Consider the following 20046-nt stretch of genomic DNA (forward strand, 5'->3'; position numbering starts at 1 on the left):
GGCTTTGGGCAAAGCAGAGTGAATGGGTAGAGTGTGACCAACTAAAGTGAAGTTTAGTGTACAAGTAGATCTGAGCACTTTCATATTGCATCAATTAAAGTAAAATATGATAAATAAAAAAATAAAAGTTCACATACAACTGATATAGTTTTAAATTGTCATCAAAGCAAAGTGTAATAAACTTTTTAGACGTTCGGGCTATTAGAGTGTGGCTAAGAAAGGCTGTATTACAAGTGTCTGATGCAAACTAGTTATCAGTTCTGCAATCAGTTCCTTCACCTCAAACGATTGCATGTGCTCTACTAAACTGCTTTATTTAAATGACAAATATAACAGAGTGTGGAGTACATTCCAGTCATTTCACATAAACACAGTTTTTATCAAAAAGGCAGCAGCCAGGTAAGAAATTTTAAAAACAAATATTGATCATCGTCATTACAAAATCAAACTAGACTTTAAATTAAGTAACACATAACTGAACCACAAGAAAATGTAGTTACATTCTTTAAAAAAAAAAAAAAAAAAAAAACATTTTATCTATAGGGAAAAAAAACCACTACTAAAATGTACAAATGGCTTAGTTTAGTCTCTTTTTTTTGGTATTGAAATATTGCTTTAAAACGATTTGGATAAGCTGCTTGATAAAGGCAGCACTTGCCATACATACACAAATTCAACACTAAAAAAAAAATGCGGCTTGAATATCTTCTCATAATGCGAAAAATTGGCCCCTCTTTGGAATACCTGCAAAGAAAGTAGACACAGCTTTATTGCAAACATCTCACAGCTTGTATTTATTTTTCACACCATTTGGCATACAATACTCAGAATAATGCATTTAACAACAACTGTATTCCCAATGGGATTGTATGTGCAAGAGAAGAGGGAGGTAAAAATCAGAGAAAACAATGCTGTTTTTTCTTTGGAGAGAACTATTGTATAAACAAGATAACACATCTAACTGCATGTAGTTAGGACGTGTACCCAGGGGCTTAAGGGAGATGTTAAATGAAACAGAGCAGAATAAACCCACACCACTTAATTTCACAGATGGGAAGACTCGGGCAATTTGCTGCCAGAATGTGAAGACGTATAATGTGTGTCAGTGACACTAACCTTGGCAATGCAGATGTTTGAGAATGAAATGTCCCATGTTGGCTGAAGGCTGACTGCTCATCATGGATGAAAAGCTTACAAATATCTGCAGGGGAAAGGTTAGCAGTCACTGATCTAAAGGGAAAAGAATACCTGTGCCACTCTACAGACAAGTCAATGTTGATGGTATAGTTAGCCGATTCACTTTTTGCAATACATAAATAGTGAGCGTTATGCTACTTGGTCTAATTATTCTGAACCACTGGAATAACTGATTTACTCAAAAACATGACAGTCTTTCAGAATTACTTCAGCTGGGCTGATGTCTGCTTGTGAGTAAGTGGCCACGGAGGTGTGAAATGTGTTAAGCCTTCTTTGGAGACCTGCCCGCTGACTGACAACTACACATGTGATGTTCCTGTGTATTCAGATCAAAATAAAAGTATTAAAAAGGAACACTATGTGCACCGTAACAACTTCATCTCAACTAAGTTGTTATGGTACTTGGAGATTCTGTGTAACATCTTACTTTAAGGGGTTTGACCGTTAATAAACTGTTTAATTTCAAAATGTCCCAGACGGTGTCAATCAGGGCCAGACTGGCCCACCAGGACAGTGGGAATATTCCCGGTGGGCCGTCGGCACCTGGGGCCGGGTGGGGAGCTGTGAGCTGTGCTGGCGGCCGCTGGGGGAGCTGTGAGCTGTGCTGGCGGCCGCTGGGGGAGCTGTGAGCTGTGCTGGCGGCCGCTGGGGGAGCTGTGATGTCTCTGCTCTGTTACCCCGCCCTCGCGCCCTACTTAAATGAGTCCGGGTCCCGGTCTCATTAAGCTGCACGCTGGGGAGCAGAGACCGTACAGACAGCTCCCCCCCTGCGGCCGCCATCACAGCACACAGCTCCCCCTGTGGCCGTCAGCATACCCCGCTGTCTGCCCTGTACGACTACCCAGCGGTCGCCCACAGGTAGCAATAATGTGTCTGTCTGTGTGTGTGTGTGTGTGTGTGTGTGTATGTGTGTCTGTATCTGTGTGTGTTTAAAAATAGTGTTTTTCCCTCACCTTTTTTTTCCCCCACGCCGTGCTGGTCTCCCCTCAACTGGCTCTGCCTCTATGGCGGAGATCATCAAGCTTGAGGATTTCAGCCAATGCAATGCTTTGCCATAGGATTGGCTGCAAACACTACACCAATCAGCATCTCTTCATAGAGATGCATTGAATCAATGTATCTCTATGGGGAACATTCAGCGTCTTTAGAGTGGAGGCCCTGAATGTAGGTGTTGCACACTGTGCAGCACTGACACAGGAAGCACCTCTAGTGACCATCTGAGTGACTGTCACCAGAGGTGTCACTAGGAAGCAATGTAAACACTGCATTGTCTCTGAAAAGACAGTGCTTACACTGAAAAGCCTCCAGGGACAGGCTATAGACACCAAAACCACTACATTAAGCTGTGTGTGTGTGAGAGCTTATGTTCATCAGTGAGATTGTGTATCAATGAGCTTGTGTGTGTCAGTGAGAATGTCTGTGTCTGCATGTGAGTATGCTTACTGTAGAATTCAACATTTTACACTCAATTGTCCCCAGTCTAGTTCTCTATGGCACTTTTGTTTAGTTTGCATTAGTTTTACAAATCAAATTTCTCTGTATATACTCAATATCTCTAGCGTCAAAATGTTGAATTCTGCATATTGTGTTTTTTATACTTGATTATTTTTAGTAAACTGCAGATGGTATTTTTTTTCTCATTGCACACTGATGTAATGTTCTGACCTTGCCTATGACTGACCCATGCATTTCACAGACCAACAAATGCTGACACAGAACTTTAAACTGAAAGAGAAGATGATTGCATTCAATACATCAAGCAGCCACCGAGAGGCCCTTGTATTGCTTACTGTTAATACAGCCAGCATGAGAAGAAAACGCATCAAGATCAAATTTATTTTGAAGATCACGTCTTCAGTTAAAATTCTTGGCACTAAAGCATCACATACCTCACATCTCAGGTTTCTACAGAGATTTGATTCTGAAACAAAACAAGAATGAAAATCATGTAAGGGGAACACTGTACAAAGTCAGGTATGCATTAATGACTGTCAATTTAATTATGTCCAAACTTGCACTTGTAAAGAAAAACTATTTTGTAATTTTTGCTATATTTTTGTTTCGCTATCATTTACTTCACATTCAAGCCCTGGCCCTGGTGATTGTTTACTAAAAGGCAAAACGATTAGAAATATGGGTAAAAAAAAAAAAAAAAGATTTAAAAATATATATGTATATAATTTAAATTGGATTTCTTTTAATAAAATGCTTTTAAATGAAAAATCTAAATCTTAATGTTTCTATTTAAGATACATTTTAGTCCAAAGTTTATTCAGCATGAAATATGGATTAGTTATGCAGCACGAGGCTGCATATTCATTCAATATTTACATTTTTGGTAAACTAATCCCATTAATCAACTTTAATCGAACTTGTGTCTGTTGAGAAAACATACACTTTTGCACAGCAGAAATTTTATAATATATACATACAGTTACATAATGTTCACAAAAATGCCTTAGTCCCAGTATTATTCTGCTAATGTGTACGCATAATGAAAGTCTCATTTAAATTGTAACATAGAATGTGACAGCAGATAAGAACCATTTGACCCATCTAGTCTGCCCAATTTTCTATCTACTTGAATTAGTCCCTGGCCTTATCTTATCTTATAGCCAAGATAGCCTTATGCATATCCCACACATGCTTAACCCCTTAAGGACCAAACTTCTGGAATAAAAGGGAATCATGACATGTCACACATGTCATGTGTCCTTAAGGGGTTAAACGCCTTCACTGTGTTAACCTCTACCACTTCAGCTGGAGGGTTATTCCATGCACCCACTACCCTCTCAGTAAAGTAATACTTTATGATATTATTTTAAACCTTTGCCCCTCTAATTTAAGACTATGTCCTCTTGTTGTGGTAGTTGTTCTTTTAAATATAGTATCCTCCTTTACTGTGTTGATTCCCTTTATGTATTAAAATGTTTCCATCATATTCCCCCGTCTTGTCTTTTCTATAAGCTATACATGTTAAGATCCTTTAACCTTTCCTTGTACTCCAAACGCAGTGATTAACCTATTAGGGTTACTCCAACTCATTTTTAATGTTTATTGATTGTAAAAAATGTTTTTTCTTTTTTTTTTTATAATGCCCTATTGGGTTCTTGTCACTTGCTCATCTCACCTATATGTTTATTGTTTGTTAATGTAAAACAGATTAAAACGTACTTCAAATCCAAGATCTCCCCTATCTTTCCTCCTACGTATCCGTCAACAAGCTGTATCACTGGTACCTCTCCGAGGTCCAATCAAATGCCTCTCATAGAGAAACAATGTTGGGCCTTGAGTGCATGTGCGGTGAGCAATGCAAACCGCAAATCAGCTTTTTCAGATAGTGAATCATTGAATTAAAAGGTTTTCTATCAGAAGCATGCTAATCGCGCATGCTCACAGCACTACCAACATAAGAAACTGATTACGTTCGATGACATCGGGTGACAATGGACGTATTTTTTCCAGAGAGCTAACAATATTCAGTTTATGTCCAAGTCATGTGTGCCAGAGGTGCTTTTTTAGTCTGGACAGTTTATAAAAGTGCCAATTTCAATACACAATTGTCACTTTTATAATTGGAGGTAGAAACGCCTCCTTGGCTTTCTGAGCGACAGTCAGGGAGGCGTTTCTGCCCCCTATTTTAAAAGTTGTCTTCGGTAAGTTACACAGAGCTAACGGAAGTAGCAGGCACACTCTGCTAACACTCGACTGCCTTCCCCTCTTCTGTACTACAGCTCATTGAGAAGCACAGGAAAAAGGCAAGGGGATTGGTGTATTCCCCGGCACATATCTTCCTGTTCATAGCTGTAGAATGACAGTATTCTGTGAAGAACTGCAGATGGCAGTTGGAATGCCTTCCTGGGATTTTTGATAGTAACATTAACAGTTTGGAAATGTTAGGCATTACAGTTGTTTTGTATACATTTATACACACACTGTTTAACACTGCTTCATCTACAGGTATTCTAAATATGTTTTCTCCGCTAATGCATCAACAAATAGCTATATAAAAATGTGATCTCATTTTTTTTTAACTCACCTCTGTTTCTGTGCCACTTCTTGACCTGGAATTAACTTTAACTGGGGTTGTAGGTACTTCACAATTTGTTATGTCAGTGCTATCAGACATTAATCGTTTTCTTTCCTTAGATTTTGGTTCAACTTTTGTGACTCTAAATCTGGTAAAAACAGGTTGACATGTTCACTAGTACTGCAACAATAAGAATTACCTTGGTAACATGGTAAAATCAATATATTATTATTATTTTTGGCATTTATATAACATCAGTCTGTTCCGCAGTGCTTTACGATATTAGATAAGGGGGAAATGTAACAATAAATGAGAAAATTACAAAATGCTTCAGTAACAATAGGATGATGAGGACCCTGCTCAAACGAGCATACAGTCTAGATTATAGATTAGAAAGATAGCTAACTCACTGTAAGAGTAATTATATACTTTCTGTCTTGTTAGAAAGCTGACCTTACCATACATAATATAGTTATCCAAAAAAAAAAAAAAGACAGTTTTAAACTTGGCCTACATATGTATTATGGTTTGGTCACTGACCATTTAAATAAAAAATAAATAAAATAAAAAAACAAAACCATTACTTTTAGAGAAAGCTACAAATATATTTTTAGAACCAATATTTGAATATTATTTTATTTTGGCAATTAAATGTCAAAATGTGAAATTTTGTAAAAAAAGAAAAACCTTAATCATAATATTCACAATAGTATACGACATAGTCCTGATGCTGGTCAGGTTTTTTTTTTGACGGATATTTTATTTTCGACAGATATAGTGTTATATGTTTTACCAAGTTATAGAATGTTAATTGCACGGTGTTTCGGTCATTGTCAGTGTAACTTTTTAGAATACATATGTTAATGTGTGTACACCTTGTAACTAGCTAAACTCTCTTCTTTTCATTTTTTTTTTTGTGTTTATTGAAGATTTTTAAATTAATTACAAGAGTAAAAAAGGTCACCAGAAACTCTTAGCTCATACAAAGGTTATAAAAAAAAAAATGCAAAGTGATTGCATAGGCATGACAGTTACAGTGTCATTCAATGACTTTTAGTTTAACTAGCAGTGCTGTTAAGTCATACAGATTTGTCTCGTGTTAGATTTATCAGTAGTGACTTGTGGAATAAAACAATAAGTAGGAAACTGGGGTGTGGAGAAGGTGGGGAGAGGGGTTCACTCAGTCTCCGCCAGGTTGGTTGCTGGCTTGCTAAACTATCTCTACATGGACAACTGTGGGATAGTCTGTATGTCCACTGCTGTAAATCTGTAACTCCTGGAGGTTCGAAGGCTGCCCACAAAGGGTATTAAAAAGAGATCTCTTACCTTCCCACTGATAGTACAGTGACTGCTTGGCGAGGTTTCTTTGGTTCTTTATGTTTTGGGGGGGACTTTATTAGTTGCCATCGCTTATTGCTGCATCGGGTGCACACATTCTTTTCAGCCACACCACCAACTGTGTGAAAATGTTGTCCCCGGCATGTGTGTTTGGATGGAGTAGCAGTAGGTGAGGTAGGGCTTACTGGAGTATATGGAGTAGTTGGGCTTGTTGGAGTATTTGGTGTGGTAGGGCTGTAAGAGAAATAAAATACACAACTGTGTTAAACAAAAAAATAAAATAGAAAAAAAAGACATCAATTCCCCCCCGCACTCCCCTCCGGCATTTGTTTGGGTATAGTTAACATTAGCGTTGCTCTCCTTATAGTCTATGTTTCTAAACTGGAATCTAATAAATGAATACATTTAAATTCTGCATTTTTAGTTAGCTGAAATTATTAATTCTGTCTCTCTAGCAGACTCCAGGTGCAACAGACAGAATAATTTAAATACATTATATTTACAATCCTAAAAATACACAGAAAGCAGGTGTATGCACAATAACAAAACGTGAGACAATAACCAAAAAAACAAAAACAACCAAAGCAAAGAATAGCACTAGAGGAACTTCCAGATCATTAGGCGACTTTTGGTCGCCTGACGCTGGACATCCTCATGCGCATTAGGTCTCCCCCGCTAGCTGGCTGATGGGCGAGGAGCGAAGGCAGACTCAAGCCAGCTCCGAGGGACATCGAAGCTGGATCCAGGTAAGTGACAGAAGGAGTTTTTACCCCTTCTGCAACATTGAGTGGAGGTGGGCACAATAGGTTCCCTTTAAAGTCAAAAACTGTGTGTAAGTACCATGCAACAAGCATGGAGCTTGTCAAGACCAAAATATATATATTTTTTAAATAAAAATTTGAGTAAGAAGGACATTTAAGTAGCACACTGGGGGAATTCATACTGATATAAATAACATACAGAAAGGGGGAAAAAAAGCTTCTTTACAGGAAAAAACACTTCCCAATTCTGGATAGTGTGCAGTAAATATCTTCACGTTTAGATAATTACCATTTCACATTAAATAGCATTCCCAAAATGAAAGCCAAATAAGACTAACTCTAAACAGTTAGCATGTGTTTACATAAACGAATCGAACAGCCAATTTCTTTATATGCTGGTATCAGCGTAACAAAACATGGGCTGGCTGTTTGTTTTGGTGTACCTCAGTGATTGAACAATCCGAAAATTATTAAATACGAAGCTTGAACTACATCCTGTGAACTATGAAACACCGTGTATGAATTTGGCAGTAGCACAAGTACATTAAGATGATAAAGCACTGGGAGGAAGGATTGTAAGCAGCTGTCAGAAATGTCACTGTTACAAACGCATCTACATAATTTCAGCCGCAGTGCTGGGGTACTCGTTTAAATTTTGGTGCTGCTGTTTCAATTCAGCGACTTAGCTCAAATACTGTCGCACCAGAGTTTGATCACAGCAGTCTAGATCAGTATAATTTTTTTCTAGGTTATGTCATTCAGGCTCCAACTAAGGGACACAAGCCGCGGCTTTCGTGCCTTTTACATCCTTATTGGTGTCTATACTGAAACTGTGCATGCACCAATGATGCAAGGGTCTGGGTCTGGGTCTATATATAAATTAAGTGCATCGTACTGCTGTTCCTGATTTGGGTACATCTTTTTCCTGTTGCGTACCAGACCTGATTACATTCCTGACTACGGGTTTGTCGTTGTCCTGTCTCCAGTGAACCAGACTCTGTTCCATTACTTGACACTTGTTCTATTTATTATCCTCGATAGTTTTGTGTTCTTCTCCTGGCCTGAAACATGTTACGAGTTAGTTCTGTGACTTCAGATTTTTATCTGAAGTGTTAATCACGTTCGGTATTATGTTTTCTATCTTTCCCACTGTGTCTTTGGTAGATTGTGGACTTGTACCTTGCGGATGATCTTCATGTCAACTGACAGCAGATGAGTTTATAACAAAGAAGACAGGGGTTAAAGGTGAGCATGGCTGGAGTACTTATCTCCAAATTTCAGACTTCCAAATAAAACCAAAACCGTGTGACATGGCTAACATCTTCAGAGTTCAGCAAGGATCCACCGATTCTGCTGGGAAAAGTGGTGGCAGCGGCAATAAAATGAGAACATGTACGTAAAATTGTTCAAAGCATAAGGCCTCCACATATACATTTATAATTAGAAATCCAGGCTTGAAGGAAGTGTGGTATGTTCTGCTGCAGAATACTACTTGGTGAGTCGTTCTGTCAGATGGTGGGCTCTTCACTCTGGGTGGAGACAGACACAGGGAGCAATTGTAGTGGACCGGCCGGAGAATCAAAAAGATCTTTTCATGTTTATGGGCTGTACTGATCCATAGATAGATAAATCTCCACAAACTGCCCAGCACTTCTTCCACAGCAAGGTCAGGAAGGCACCATATCCAGGATTCCGTGAACCATGCATGTTTGCAGGTTGGAGAGTAAATCACAGAGCTTGTCTGCTCTTACATGGCTACATGGACATAAATCAACTCCAGTTCTTAGTGCTACAGACAGCCTTAGTGCCTTCATTTTCTCATATTCTGCAGAAATGCATTTAAGCGTAAACAAATACAGTCGTACGGTCATGTTCAAACACCAAATACTGTTCTCAGACTGATGCTCAATAAACAAATACAGCTGTGCTCTCTCACTCACATGTAAAACAGAGGAAGACGTTTGAATACTGCAGCATTCTTGTTTGTGCGTTTTCATATACAAATGCAACCACACGTTCCACTTATTCTGTTTTAACAATATTAACCTTCAGTAGTGGAGAATCCACAATAACCTGCATTAAAAAAAATAAACAATGCATACAAGTTCCTCATGTAAAGCTGCAAATTGCAGTGGGATTCATCTTTATTCATATGTCAACACTGATCTGAGGAAACTAGCACAATTACTATTTTTATTGTTACTTAAAGGAACACTACAGGGTCAGGAACGCAAACATTCCTGACCCTATAGCGTTAAAACCCCAACTTAGGTGGCTTGCGCCCCCCCCCCCCCCCAAGCCCCCTTATAAGGTAATAAACTTACCTTATTTCCAGCTCTGCGTGGGTCCGCCGGTGCTGGCCCCCTCTTCACCAATCCCATAGGGAAAGCATTGGATCGTTTGAAATCGGCAAGGAGGTGGGACAGGGGTGGGCCAAACGCCATCTTGGCCAATCAGATGAATCAATGCATCTCTATGAGAAAAATTCAGTGTCTCCATGCAGAGCGTGGAGACGCTGAACAGCAGTGCTGCACACTGTGAAAAACACACTGGGAAAACAATGTAATCTCAGGGTTCTGGAAAAATTTAGAAAATCTAAAAATGTATTTATTAAAGGGACACTATAGTCACCTGAACAACTTCAGCTTAATGATGTTGTTCAGGTGTGAACTATAGCTCCCTGCAGCCTCTCTCATGTAGACACTGTATTTTATGAGAAAATACAGTGTTTACATTGAAAGCTAGGAACACCTCCAGTTGCAGTCACTCAGAGTGAACCAGAGGGACTTCGGAGTTGATGGAGGCATAATATGCATCCATCCACTCAGATCTACTTTCAGCAGAGCACAGGACAGCACTGTGCACAGCATAATGTGATTCAGTATCTCCTCCCTCTGCATGCAGACACTGAACTTTCCTCATAGAGATTCATTGATTCAATTCATCTCTATGAGGAGATGCTGATTGGCCAGGGCTGTGTTTTAATCATGCTGGCTCTGCCCCTGATCTGCCTCTTTGTCTGTCCTATCCTATGGGGAAGCACTGTGATTGGATTAGGCTACCACATGTCAGCAGACGGCTTGTTTCTCCTGAGTCTAACAGCATGCAGATTTACAGCTTCAGGCTTGAATACAGTAGTATTTTTACTATATTTATGGAGGCATGAGGGGCCCAGGGGGGCTAGATGGTGGTTTTAACACTATAGGGTCAGGAATACATGTTTGTGTTCCTGACCCTATAGTGATCCTTTACATTGACTCCTGAACCCTTAGATACGTGCTTCACCACAAATAATTATTTCTCTGGATAAACCTTTGGTATGCCATATAAATATCCTTTTATTTGAGATGGTTTAAATACTTGTAGACAAAAAGCAGTTTAGGGAAAAATAATGAAAATCCTAATGAGGCTTTGCGAACCATAAAGCACATGGCCAGCCTTCTAATACAAATACAGCAGTAATGCTCTTTCATTATAAACCCACATACCACTATCATTATAACGGCACAGTTAATTGTTTAGAAAATACTTTAATAAATGTTTGTATTTAAAGAATATGATTATTTATCAATCACCAGTTCTACCAAATAAAAAGCAGAGGAAAGAGTGAAAATAGTACTTAAAAATATTTTGGCAATAAAATTGGTGCACATACTATTACAGACACGCAGCTACATTCACTAAATTGAGAATTCAAAGTGAATTTCAAATTTAAATTAACACCATCACAGCATAACACATTCATCTAAAGGATTCCTGGTATAATACTGTGCATCAATTAGGAGACACAGTAGTTTAGGCAGCAAAATAAAATGACTTGACATTTTCACTCTTGGCATAGACTCGGATACTTTGACCAATACACAATGGAGTTAGCTTTGTTAGAACCAACTTAGGCAATAACAGAACAAGAACAGTGAATAATATTACATACAAGACATCATTTAATGAGGATAAAGTATTAGAGGTTGGATTGACAAGAAGTAGCTATTTACTTATAACCATTGACCTATGTGGTATAACACTGAATAGGTTGTGTGTGGGTGGCTTTAGAAGCTTGGAAGATCCAGAGAGGAGAAGCAGTGTGGTGTGTACTTTGTCCTATGCTGACAGTGGAGGCAGCAGAGAGGCTTGGCAAAATGGGAGTCTTTAGCAGAATAAACAGTAATGAGGCAACAAACAGGTTTAACGTGAAATTAGCACTTGGGAACAAAGGGCAAACGAGTGAGGTAATGGTTGATAGGATGATACATGATTGTGGCCTGAGAAGTGACAAGAGTTGTATCAAGGAATCTCATTCCGTGAGAGTACTCTGGCAATGGAAACTGGGGTGAGAAGCCAGTGAAGCAGCAGGCTTAGAGAGGTGATCCAAGAGAGTAGTCAGAAACGATAGAAAGGGTCAATAGCCACCAGTGGAGGTAGAGGACAATTCACAACAGTAGTGAGGGAAGAGAACTTGGGTCTGAAGCCAATGATAAATAGAGCAACTTCACAGGTTACTTTAGGGTTCAAAGGAGCTGAGGCTCCAAATTTCACATAGCAAAGCAAGCCAGGGGTCGATAATCAAGCAATGAGACAAGGCAAGAACAAGGTTTAAATGGGCAATTCATGACTATATATCAAACTGAGACAATTAAGAAAGTGTTTATAAGTAGCTATGATAAGTCTGTATCTTTTTTTGTATCACTGGGTTCTTCGCCAGATCAAGTACTGGCCCCCATTCTATTTTAATGGGTCCCATCTGGTTTTGAACAGGCACATTTTAATCAGGTCTGTTAAAGTAACAATAACTTGTTTAATTTAGCAGTTCTTCCTTCCCCAGCGCAATGTATAACTTTACACTGGGATGAGTTTGATGAGGATTTCTGCTTAATTAATTGTAGCACAATTGAAGCTTGTGTCACTGAACTATATTTTTGAACTCTTTATTTGGAAAATATAAAGCACTGTGAAGCACTGAGTAAATCATATAATTGTAGAATGGGTCATCAAGATAATGTCATATATGTAATATGAGTTCATATCAAAATGAGATTAAGATATCCTTGTTAAATAAAGTGTGCTTGTTTCACTGTGAATGTAAAAAATGTAAAAAAAAACAGGTCAAGTTTTGTTTACGCCTACATTAAAAGGACACTATAGTCACCAGAACAACTACAGCTTAATGTAGTGGTTCTGGTGTGTATAGTTTGTCCCTGCAGGCTTTCCAATGTAAACACAGTGTTTACATTGGTGCCAGAGGCGGCTCTAGACTTTATGAGGCCTTAGGCGAAACTCAAACATGAGGCCCCACTAACAAAAAAGTGTCACATATACACATTGATGCACAGTTTACCTGTGTATGTGCCTGAGAGTGTGTCTGACGGAGTATCCTTGAGTGTGAATGTATGTCTCTGTGAGCATGTTTGCATTTTTGTCTGAGACCCTATGTGTATGGGGTAGCTGCTTGAAGTGTGTTGTGTGTATAGGAGGGTGATGGTGAGAAGGAGAGGCGGGTGATGGTGAGAGGGGGTGATGGTGACAGGAAGGTGATGGTGTGGGGGGTGATTGTAATGTGAGAAGGAGGGGGGGTGATGTGAGAAGGAGGGGGGGGTGATGTGAGAAGGAGGGGGGGGGTGATGTGAGAAGGAGGGGGGGTGATGTGAGAAGGAGGGGGGGTGATGTCAGAAGGAGGGGGGGTGATGTCAGAAGGAGGGGGGGTGATGTCAGAAGGAGGGGGGGGTGATGTCAGAAGGAGGGGGGGGTGATGTCAGAAGGAGGGGGGGTGATGTCAGAAGGGGGGGGTGATGTCAGAAGGAGGGGGGGTGATGTCAGAAGGAGGGGGGGTGATGTGAGAAGGAGGGGGGTGATGTGAGAAGGAGGGGGGTGATGTGAGAAGGAGGGGGGTGATGTGAGAAGGAGGGGGTGATGTGAGAGGGAGGGGGGTGATGTGAGAGGGAGGGGGGTGATGTGAGAGGGAGGGGGGTGATGTGAGAGGGAGGGGGGTGATGTGAGAGGGAGGGGGGTGATGTGAGGGGGGGGGTGATGTGAGAGGGAGGGGTGATGTGAGAGGGAGGGGTGATGTGAGAGGGAGGGGGGTGATGTGAGAGGGAGGGGGGGTGATGTGAGAAGGAGGGGGGGTGATGTGAGAAGGAGGGGGGGTGATGTGAGAAGGAGGGGGGGTGATGTGAGAAGGAGGGGGGTGATGTGAGAAGGAGGGGGGTGATGTGAGAAGGAGGGGGGTGATGTGAGAAGGAGGGGGTGATGTGAGAGGGAGGGGGGTGATGTGAGAGGGAGGGGGGTGATGTGAGAGGGAGGGGGGTGATGTGAGAGGGAGGGGGGTGATGTGAGAGGGAGGGGGGTGATGTGAGGGGGGGGGGGTGATGTGAGAGGGAGGGGTGATGTGAGAGGGAGGGGTGATGTGAGAGGGAGGGGGGTGATGTGAGAGGGAGGGGGGGTGATGTGAGAAGGAGGGGGGGTGATGTGAGAAGGAGGGGGGGTGATGTGAGAAGGAGGGGGGGTGATGTGAGAAGGAGGGGGGGTGATGTGAGAGGGAAGGGGGGTGATGTGAGGCTGAGGGTGGTGTGGGGGGTAGTGAGGCTGAGGGTGGTAGTGAGGCTGAGGGTGGTAGTGAGGCTGAGGGTGGTAGTGAGGCTGAGGGTGGTGGGGGTAGTGAGGCCGAGGGTGGTTGGGGGTTGTGATGCTGAGGGTGGTGGGGGTGGTGATGCTGAGGGTGGTGTGGGGGTTAGTGAGGCTGAGGGGGGTGGTTGGGGGTGGTGATGCTGTGGGTGGTGTGGGGGTAGTGAGGCTAAGGGTGGTGGGGGGTGAGGCTGAGGGTGGTTTGGGGGGTAGTGAGGCTGAGGGTGGTGTGGGGGGTAGTGAGGCTGAGGTTGGTGTGGGGGGTAGTGAGGCTGAGGGTGGTGTGAGGGATAGTGAGGCTGAGGGTGGTGGGGGGGTAGTGAGGCTAAGGGTGGTGGGGGGTGAGGCTGAGGGTGGTTTGGGGGGTGGTGGGGGGTGAGGCTGAGGGTGGTTTGGGGGGTAGTGAGGCTGAGGGTGGTGTGGGGTAGTGAGGCTGAGGGTGGTGGGGTTAGTGAGGCTGAGGGTGGTGGGGGTAGTGAGGCTGAGGGTGGTGGGTAGTGAGGCTGAGGGGTAGTGAGGCTGAGGCTGGTGGGGTTAGTAAGGCTGAGGGTGGTGGGGGTAGTGAGGCTGAGGGTGGTGGGGGTAGTGAGGCTGAGGGTGGTGGGGGTAGTGAGGCTGAGGGTGGTGGGGGTAGTGAGACTGAGGGTGGTGGGGGTAGTGAGACTGAGGGTGGTGGGGGTAGTGAGGCTGAGGGTGGGGGGTAGTGAGGCTGAGGGGTAGTGAGGCTGAGGGTGGTGTTGGTGGTGAGGCTGAGGGTGGTGTGGGTGGTGAGGCTGAGGGTAAGGCTGAGGGGGGTGAGAGCCTACCTTTCCTGGTGGTCACCCTTCCCTGGTGGTCCAGTGTGGGCTCCCTGGTGGTCTGGTGGCCATTGCTGCCTTCCGGTCTGCAGCTCCACAGAGCTGCAGACCATGTAATCTCGCGAGATGTCAGAGCGTTGCCGTGGTAACCCGCGGCAACGCTCTGATTGGCCGGTTCTCGCGAGACACATGGTCTGCAGCTCTGCTGACTGCGGAGCTGCAGACCGGTGTCTGCGGTGGCCGGGCAGCCAGGAGGGGCCTCGCACCCGGCGGCATACCGGGCAACCCGCCGGGCCCCCTCCTGGTGTCAGGTCCTCGGTCACTGACCGAGGACCTGACACACTCTGCCAACAGGCGGTTTAGGCGGCCGCGAGGCCCCAGCCAGCGCGAGGCCTTAGGCGGCCGCCTAAACCGCCTAATTAGAGGGCCGCCTCTGATTGGTGCCTAGTAACAGCTCTCATGGCAGTCACTCAGATGGCCACTATAGGTGATTATTGCGTCAGTGCTGCAGACATACATAGAGACGTTGAACAATCCCCATAAAAATGCATGGATTCAATGCATCTCTATTTTGCCGTGCATGCGCAATAGCCACTCAATGCTTTCCTATGAGAAACAAATGGATTTGCAGGGATTATAAAAAGACTGATGATCTCAGCCATGGAGCTCAGCTATGGGGAGACTGATGCAGAGTGGAAGAAATGGCGACTAAAAAAACATTTCTACCCCACCTGCCAAACCAGCACTAGGGTGTCAGGAATACATGTTTGTATTCCTGACACTATAGTGTTCCTATAAGCCCATTAATGAACCCGTTTGCTGATTATTTATGAGTTCTTATAGCACACATGTAACATGCATTTACCTTACTAGTCTGAGCAAGATTTAAATTATATAGATAATGTTACTCACTTCTTAAATGTCCCTGGAGTGATGTTATTTTTATTATAACCAAGATATGACAGCTGGTCTTGCCAACGTTTCAGTACTGTAGTACCTTTGCCATGCAACTTAATTAGGAAAAAAAAAAAACAATCTCACCTTTCAGGATTGAATACACTGTTGTCCCCAATCAAAGAGTTATCTGCTACCATGGCCTTAAGAACATCGGCGTTCGCTGCACAGAAAATGAATATAAAAAAAGAAAAAGGAAATTACTTTCTTACACACGGATAAACAATTACACACTGAAATAAATACAAACTGCTGGAACTGAAGGTGATTTCCATTGTACACATTAAAAATGGTGTATTTTATAAGAACATCATGCATTAATATTTTTTTTTTTTTTTAAAGCAGGCCTAAGTAACTATCTTTCCTACAAAAATCCCAACTCCAGTGATATTCAATTCGGTAAGATCCAATCCTGTTCTCACATTCACAGCTAATGTCCCTTTAAAAGAGACATGTGGGAGTGTGCATTCTTTCTCAACTATGCGAGTGCTTAGCAATGTGAAGTGCATCTATGCTCTCAGTCATTTGCAGCTCAGCTGCACACAAATGAAAAAACAATGGGAATGCATATTGGTATGAAAACAGACTTATGCCAAGTACTACCTCATGTCTAAATAAAACCAATGTCAAAAGAGTAGTGGAGGTTATAATAATTTTTTTTTTTTTTTTTTAAACTACTACTTTTACTACCACACAAACCAATCATTATTTAAAGATAAGCTGTATCCTCATAAATGCACTTAAAATTACCCCTTTTACGTTCTGTCTGCATTGCTTTTCCAGCAGTGACAGAAAGACTGAATTCTAGGTAGCACATGAGAACATAGTACGTGAGATACGTGTGATGTTAAATTTGAAAAAGAAAAAAAAAAAACTAATAATGAAATACACATTTTAGCTTATTCTCTCACTTAAAGTGGCTCTGTCACCTTCTCTGATCCTTACCTATTATTGAAAGACCCCAGACGGTGACATCGCCGCTTGGTGTGCGGAGGGTTCTATGAAATCCCAACACAGTTTATTTTTATGAAATACTTGCTTTTTCGGAGGGGAAGAGAGAGCCGCTGTAAGCACCTTTTTGTAACAGTATTTATCAGAACTACTTATGTTTTGTTATTTCTTTTTTTTCTTGTCCATTTCCATAAAAGGATGAATGGAACCTCTCTATTAACTGAGAGCAGCCATTCCACAGCTGTAGTTAGTTTACACATAGCCCATGTTCAACAATTAGCAGAGCTGCGGTCTGCAACTTGGCTGTTTCTGTCCTATTGAATGATTGCAAAGTGCAGAGGCAACATGCACCCACAATCAGCTAAGAGAATTGCGTATAACTCCTGCTAAAAAGCTGTAGATCTTTCATCAGCATTTCTCAGTTGCAGGCTCCTTATATCACTTTGCACATACCATACTCAGAATCTGAGTGCCTTCACGCATATTCACATCAAATACAGGACTACTTATCTCGGCATTATTATTATTATTTTATTTATTTTTTTAAAAGGAAATCAATTAACTACTAATGGAAAAAGGCAAAACATAAAGTACCTTGGTGGTTACGTACCTTCATTTTTCATGATGTAGTTGACAATTTGTCCAACAGTGTCATTATGGTTGGTAGTATCACCTGTGTTTTCACTCATTTCTAAAAAAGCAAACCAAGGAGGATGTGTGTTAGACTTCATACAAGTCATAAGTAAAACCTAGAATACTGCATGAGCTCTACTAAAAATAATATCCAAGAAATGTGAGAAGGGGGTTGAAAACTGATTGTCTGGTCTTTGCAAGATCTGTACAATAAGAATAGCATCATTTACCTTTAACTTTTACTAAACATCGTATCTTGGTAAATTATTGTTTTCTTAATCTTATTCATGATATTCCGTTTTGATATCTTGTTTTTTTTTTTTTTCGAAATGGGCTGTAACTAATTGTCTATGTTATAGAATATAACAGGCTGTGACCCTGCTATGATGTTACAACTACTATATATTACGGCAGTTCCTAAATATAGAATCTTTAACAGAAAGAAAAAGAATGTCATCAAGGAGAACTTTGGCTCAGAGGTTCTATTCATAAACCACTAAACATTCGACACACTGTTGGGTAGCACTTTTTATCTTTCAGGACTGGAAAAAAAAATACATTCTCCATAAATGGGATTATCTGCCATCCTTATTTCTGATCTACTTTCAGTTGCCAATTGATTATGTAATGATAATACAGGGTATTACACAAGGGAGGGTATTTTCATTAACAAATGTGATGGAACTCACTTATTAAAGGGAAACTCCAGTGCCAGAAAAACTATCCGTTTTTCTGGCACTGGAGGGTCCCTCTCCCTCCCACCCACCAATCCCCAGTTACTGAAGGGGTGAAAACCCCTTCAGTGACTTACCTGGGACAGCGGCGATGTCCCTCGCCGCTGTCTCCGCCTCCGCGACGCTCCTCCTAGTGATTACGTCGGCCGGTGGGCGAGACTAATCTCGCTCACCGGCCGAGGAGACCTAATGCGCATGCGCGGAAATTCCGCGCATGCGCATTACGTCTCCCCATAGGAAAGCATTGAAAAATCATTTCAATGCTTTCCTATGGGGTTTTGAGCGACGCTGGAGGTCCTCACACAGCGTGAGGACGTCCAGCGACGCTCTAGCACAGGAAACCTGTGCTAGAACCCAGGAAGTGACCTCTAGTGGCTGTCTAATAGACAGCCACTAGAGGTGGAGTTAACCCTGCAATGTAAATATTGCAGTTTATGAAAAACTGCAATAATTACAGTTGCAGGGTTAAGGGTAGTGGGAGTTGGCACCCAGACCACCCCAATGAGCAGAAGTGGTCTGGGTGCCTGGAGTGTCCCTTTAATGTTATCAGCTTCTGAAAGATGAATAGCCGAGATGACTATAACCTGGACTATTATTACAGGAAGATAAGAGTTCCTAGCTAGATCTTGAGCTATTCAATAAAGTTAGAATGAAAAGTGAATTTCAAATCCAAGTCAAAGTAGCTGAACAGGTAGCATAGCGGGCTTTTCCAATTTGACTATTTTGACCTTAAATTTGAAATTCACTCTGAATTCTCACTTTAGAAATATAGCCCTGATAGACTCGATAGATAGATAGATGGGCAGACTAGAAGATTGACTAGATGGATAGTTAAGACATATAGACTGACAGACAGATTGATTTGATAAGTAAATTCATTAGACAAACTAAAAATGCAGTGGAAAAAGCAAAATTTCTGCAACTACAATTGGAAGCATGAGTGAAGAGGAGGATCAAACAAAATGTGACATATATAGTTTAAGCAAATCTATTTAAAGGACACAATAGTATATATCACTGGGCCTTCACATAAAAAAATAAAATAAAAAGGAGCATAAAAATTATCTTTGTTCCAGCGCTAGGACAGCGCTATCCACCAATAACGAGATGTTGACCGGTGCAGGGCAGAACTGGATTGGCTGATATAATCAGAAATTATGATCTGAGCCAGGTGAAAATTGGCGACGGAAATACCGGCAGACCAGGAGATTATAGGTGAGCTAAACTATTTCATTATTTGGGGAAGGGGCATAAATCAAATATTTTGAAAAATACTATAATGTTAGTATTACATGTATTGTACTTAAAGGAACACAATGGCGTTAAGAATACAAAACTGTATTCCCTCTGCCACCTTGCCCTACCCAGCCATTTAAGAGTCAAGAACCATTTCTGTCACTTACATCATTCAGAAACTAGGTCCTGCTGCGCTGGGTAAGGCTCCTCCTCTTTCAAAATAAGCCAGGGGGGGAGCGCCGCACATGAATTAAACCTTCCCATTTTCTATAGGGATTTTAAAGCTGGTGGTCGTTCTCATGAAAATTGCATAATGCTGGATGTCCTTTGAAACTGCACTCCAATGAAATAAAATGGTCTAGATGCCTATAGTGTCCCTTTAAGGACCTAAAGTGATATTATCCAAAGAAAAGAGATTAAGAAGTAGTGGGTTTGCTAAAAGTGTCCTTTAAATTGGTTCTGTTGCGTTATTGATCCCTCATATGCAAGCCGTGGGATTCCTTCCTCTGGCCCTTCTCATGTCCCAAATCAACATTTTAACTCGCTGAGCGTTATTTGGGGGTCTCTTCTTTATCTGCATTGTTATTTTAAAGGTTCTAAAATGGCAACCCTTGGACATCCAAGCTTGCTCTTACTTAGGCATGTGATTGAAAAAAACATGCATTCCCAGACACTGGCTTGCACTGACCCAGCAATGTCGGCTCTCCTTGGAGTCAAAACTGAGGATGAGTGATGCACCACTTCAGGTGGTGACGCGCCACTCGAGGTAGGTGATTGTACACACATGCCAACAACAA

General features: G+C 41.9%; 1 protein-coding gene across 1 annotated transcript in view; it reads right to left on the reverse strand.

Moving 5' to 3' along the window:
• Nucleotides 1–531: 531 nt before the first annotated feature.
• Nucleotides 532–20046, reverse strand: part of RELL1 (RELT like 1) — a 50340-nt gene continuing 30825 nt past the window's right edge. The window contains exons 3-8 of the mRNA XM_063459911.1: nt 17257–17337; nt 15783–15858; nt 6554–6799; nt 5237–5375; nt 3087–3118; nt 532–744 (exon numbers count right to left, since the gene is read on the reverse strand). Coding sequence (XP_063315981.1) covers nt 3095–3118; nt 5237–5375; nt 6554–6799; nt 15783–15858; nt 17257–17337 — 566 coding nt within the window. The 3' untranslated portion in view covers nt 532–744; nt 3087–3094. The remainder of the gene's footprint in view (nt 745–3086; nt 3119–5236; nt 5376–6553; nt 6800–15782; nt 15859–17256; nt 17338–20046) is intronic.

Source organism: Pelobates fuscus, chromosome 6 (genome assembly GCF_036172605.1).
Source record: "Pelobates fuscus isolate aPelFus1 chromosome 6, aPelFus1.pri, whole genome shotgun sequence".
NCBI lineage: Eukaryota > Metazoa > Chordata > Amphibia > Anura > Pelobatidae > Pelobates > Pelobates fuscus.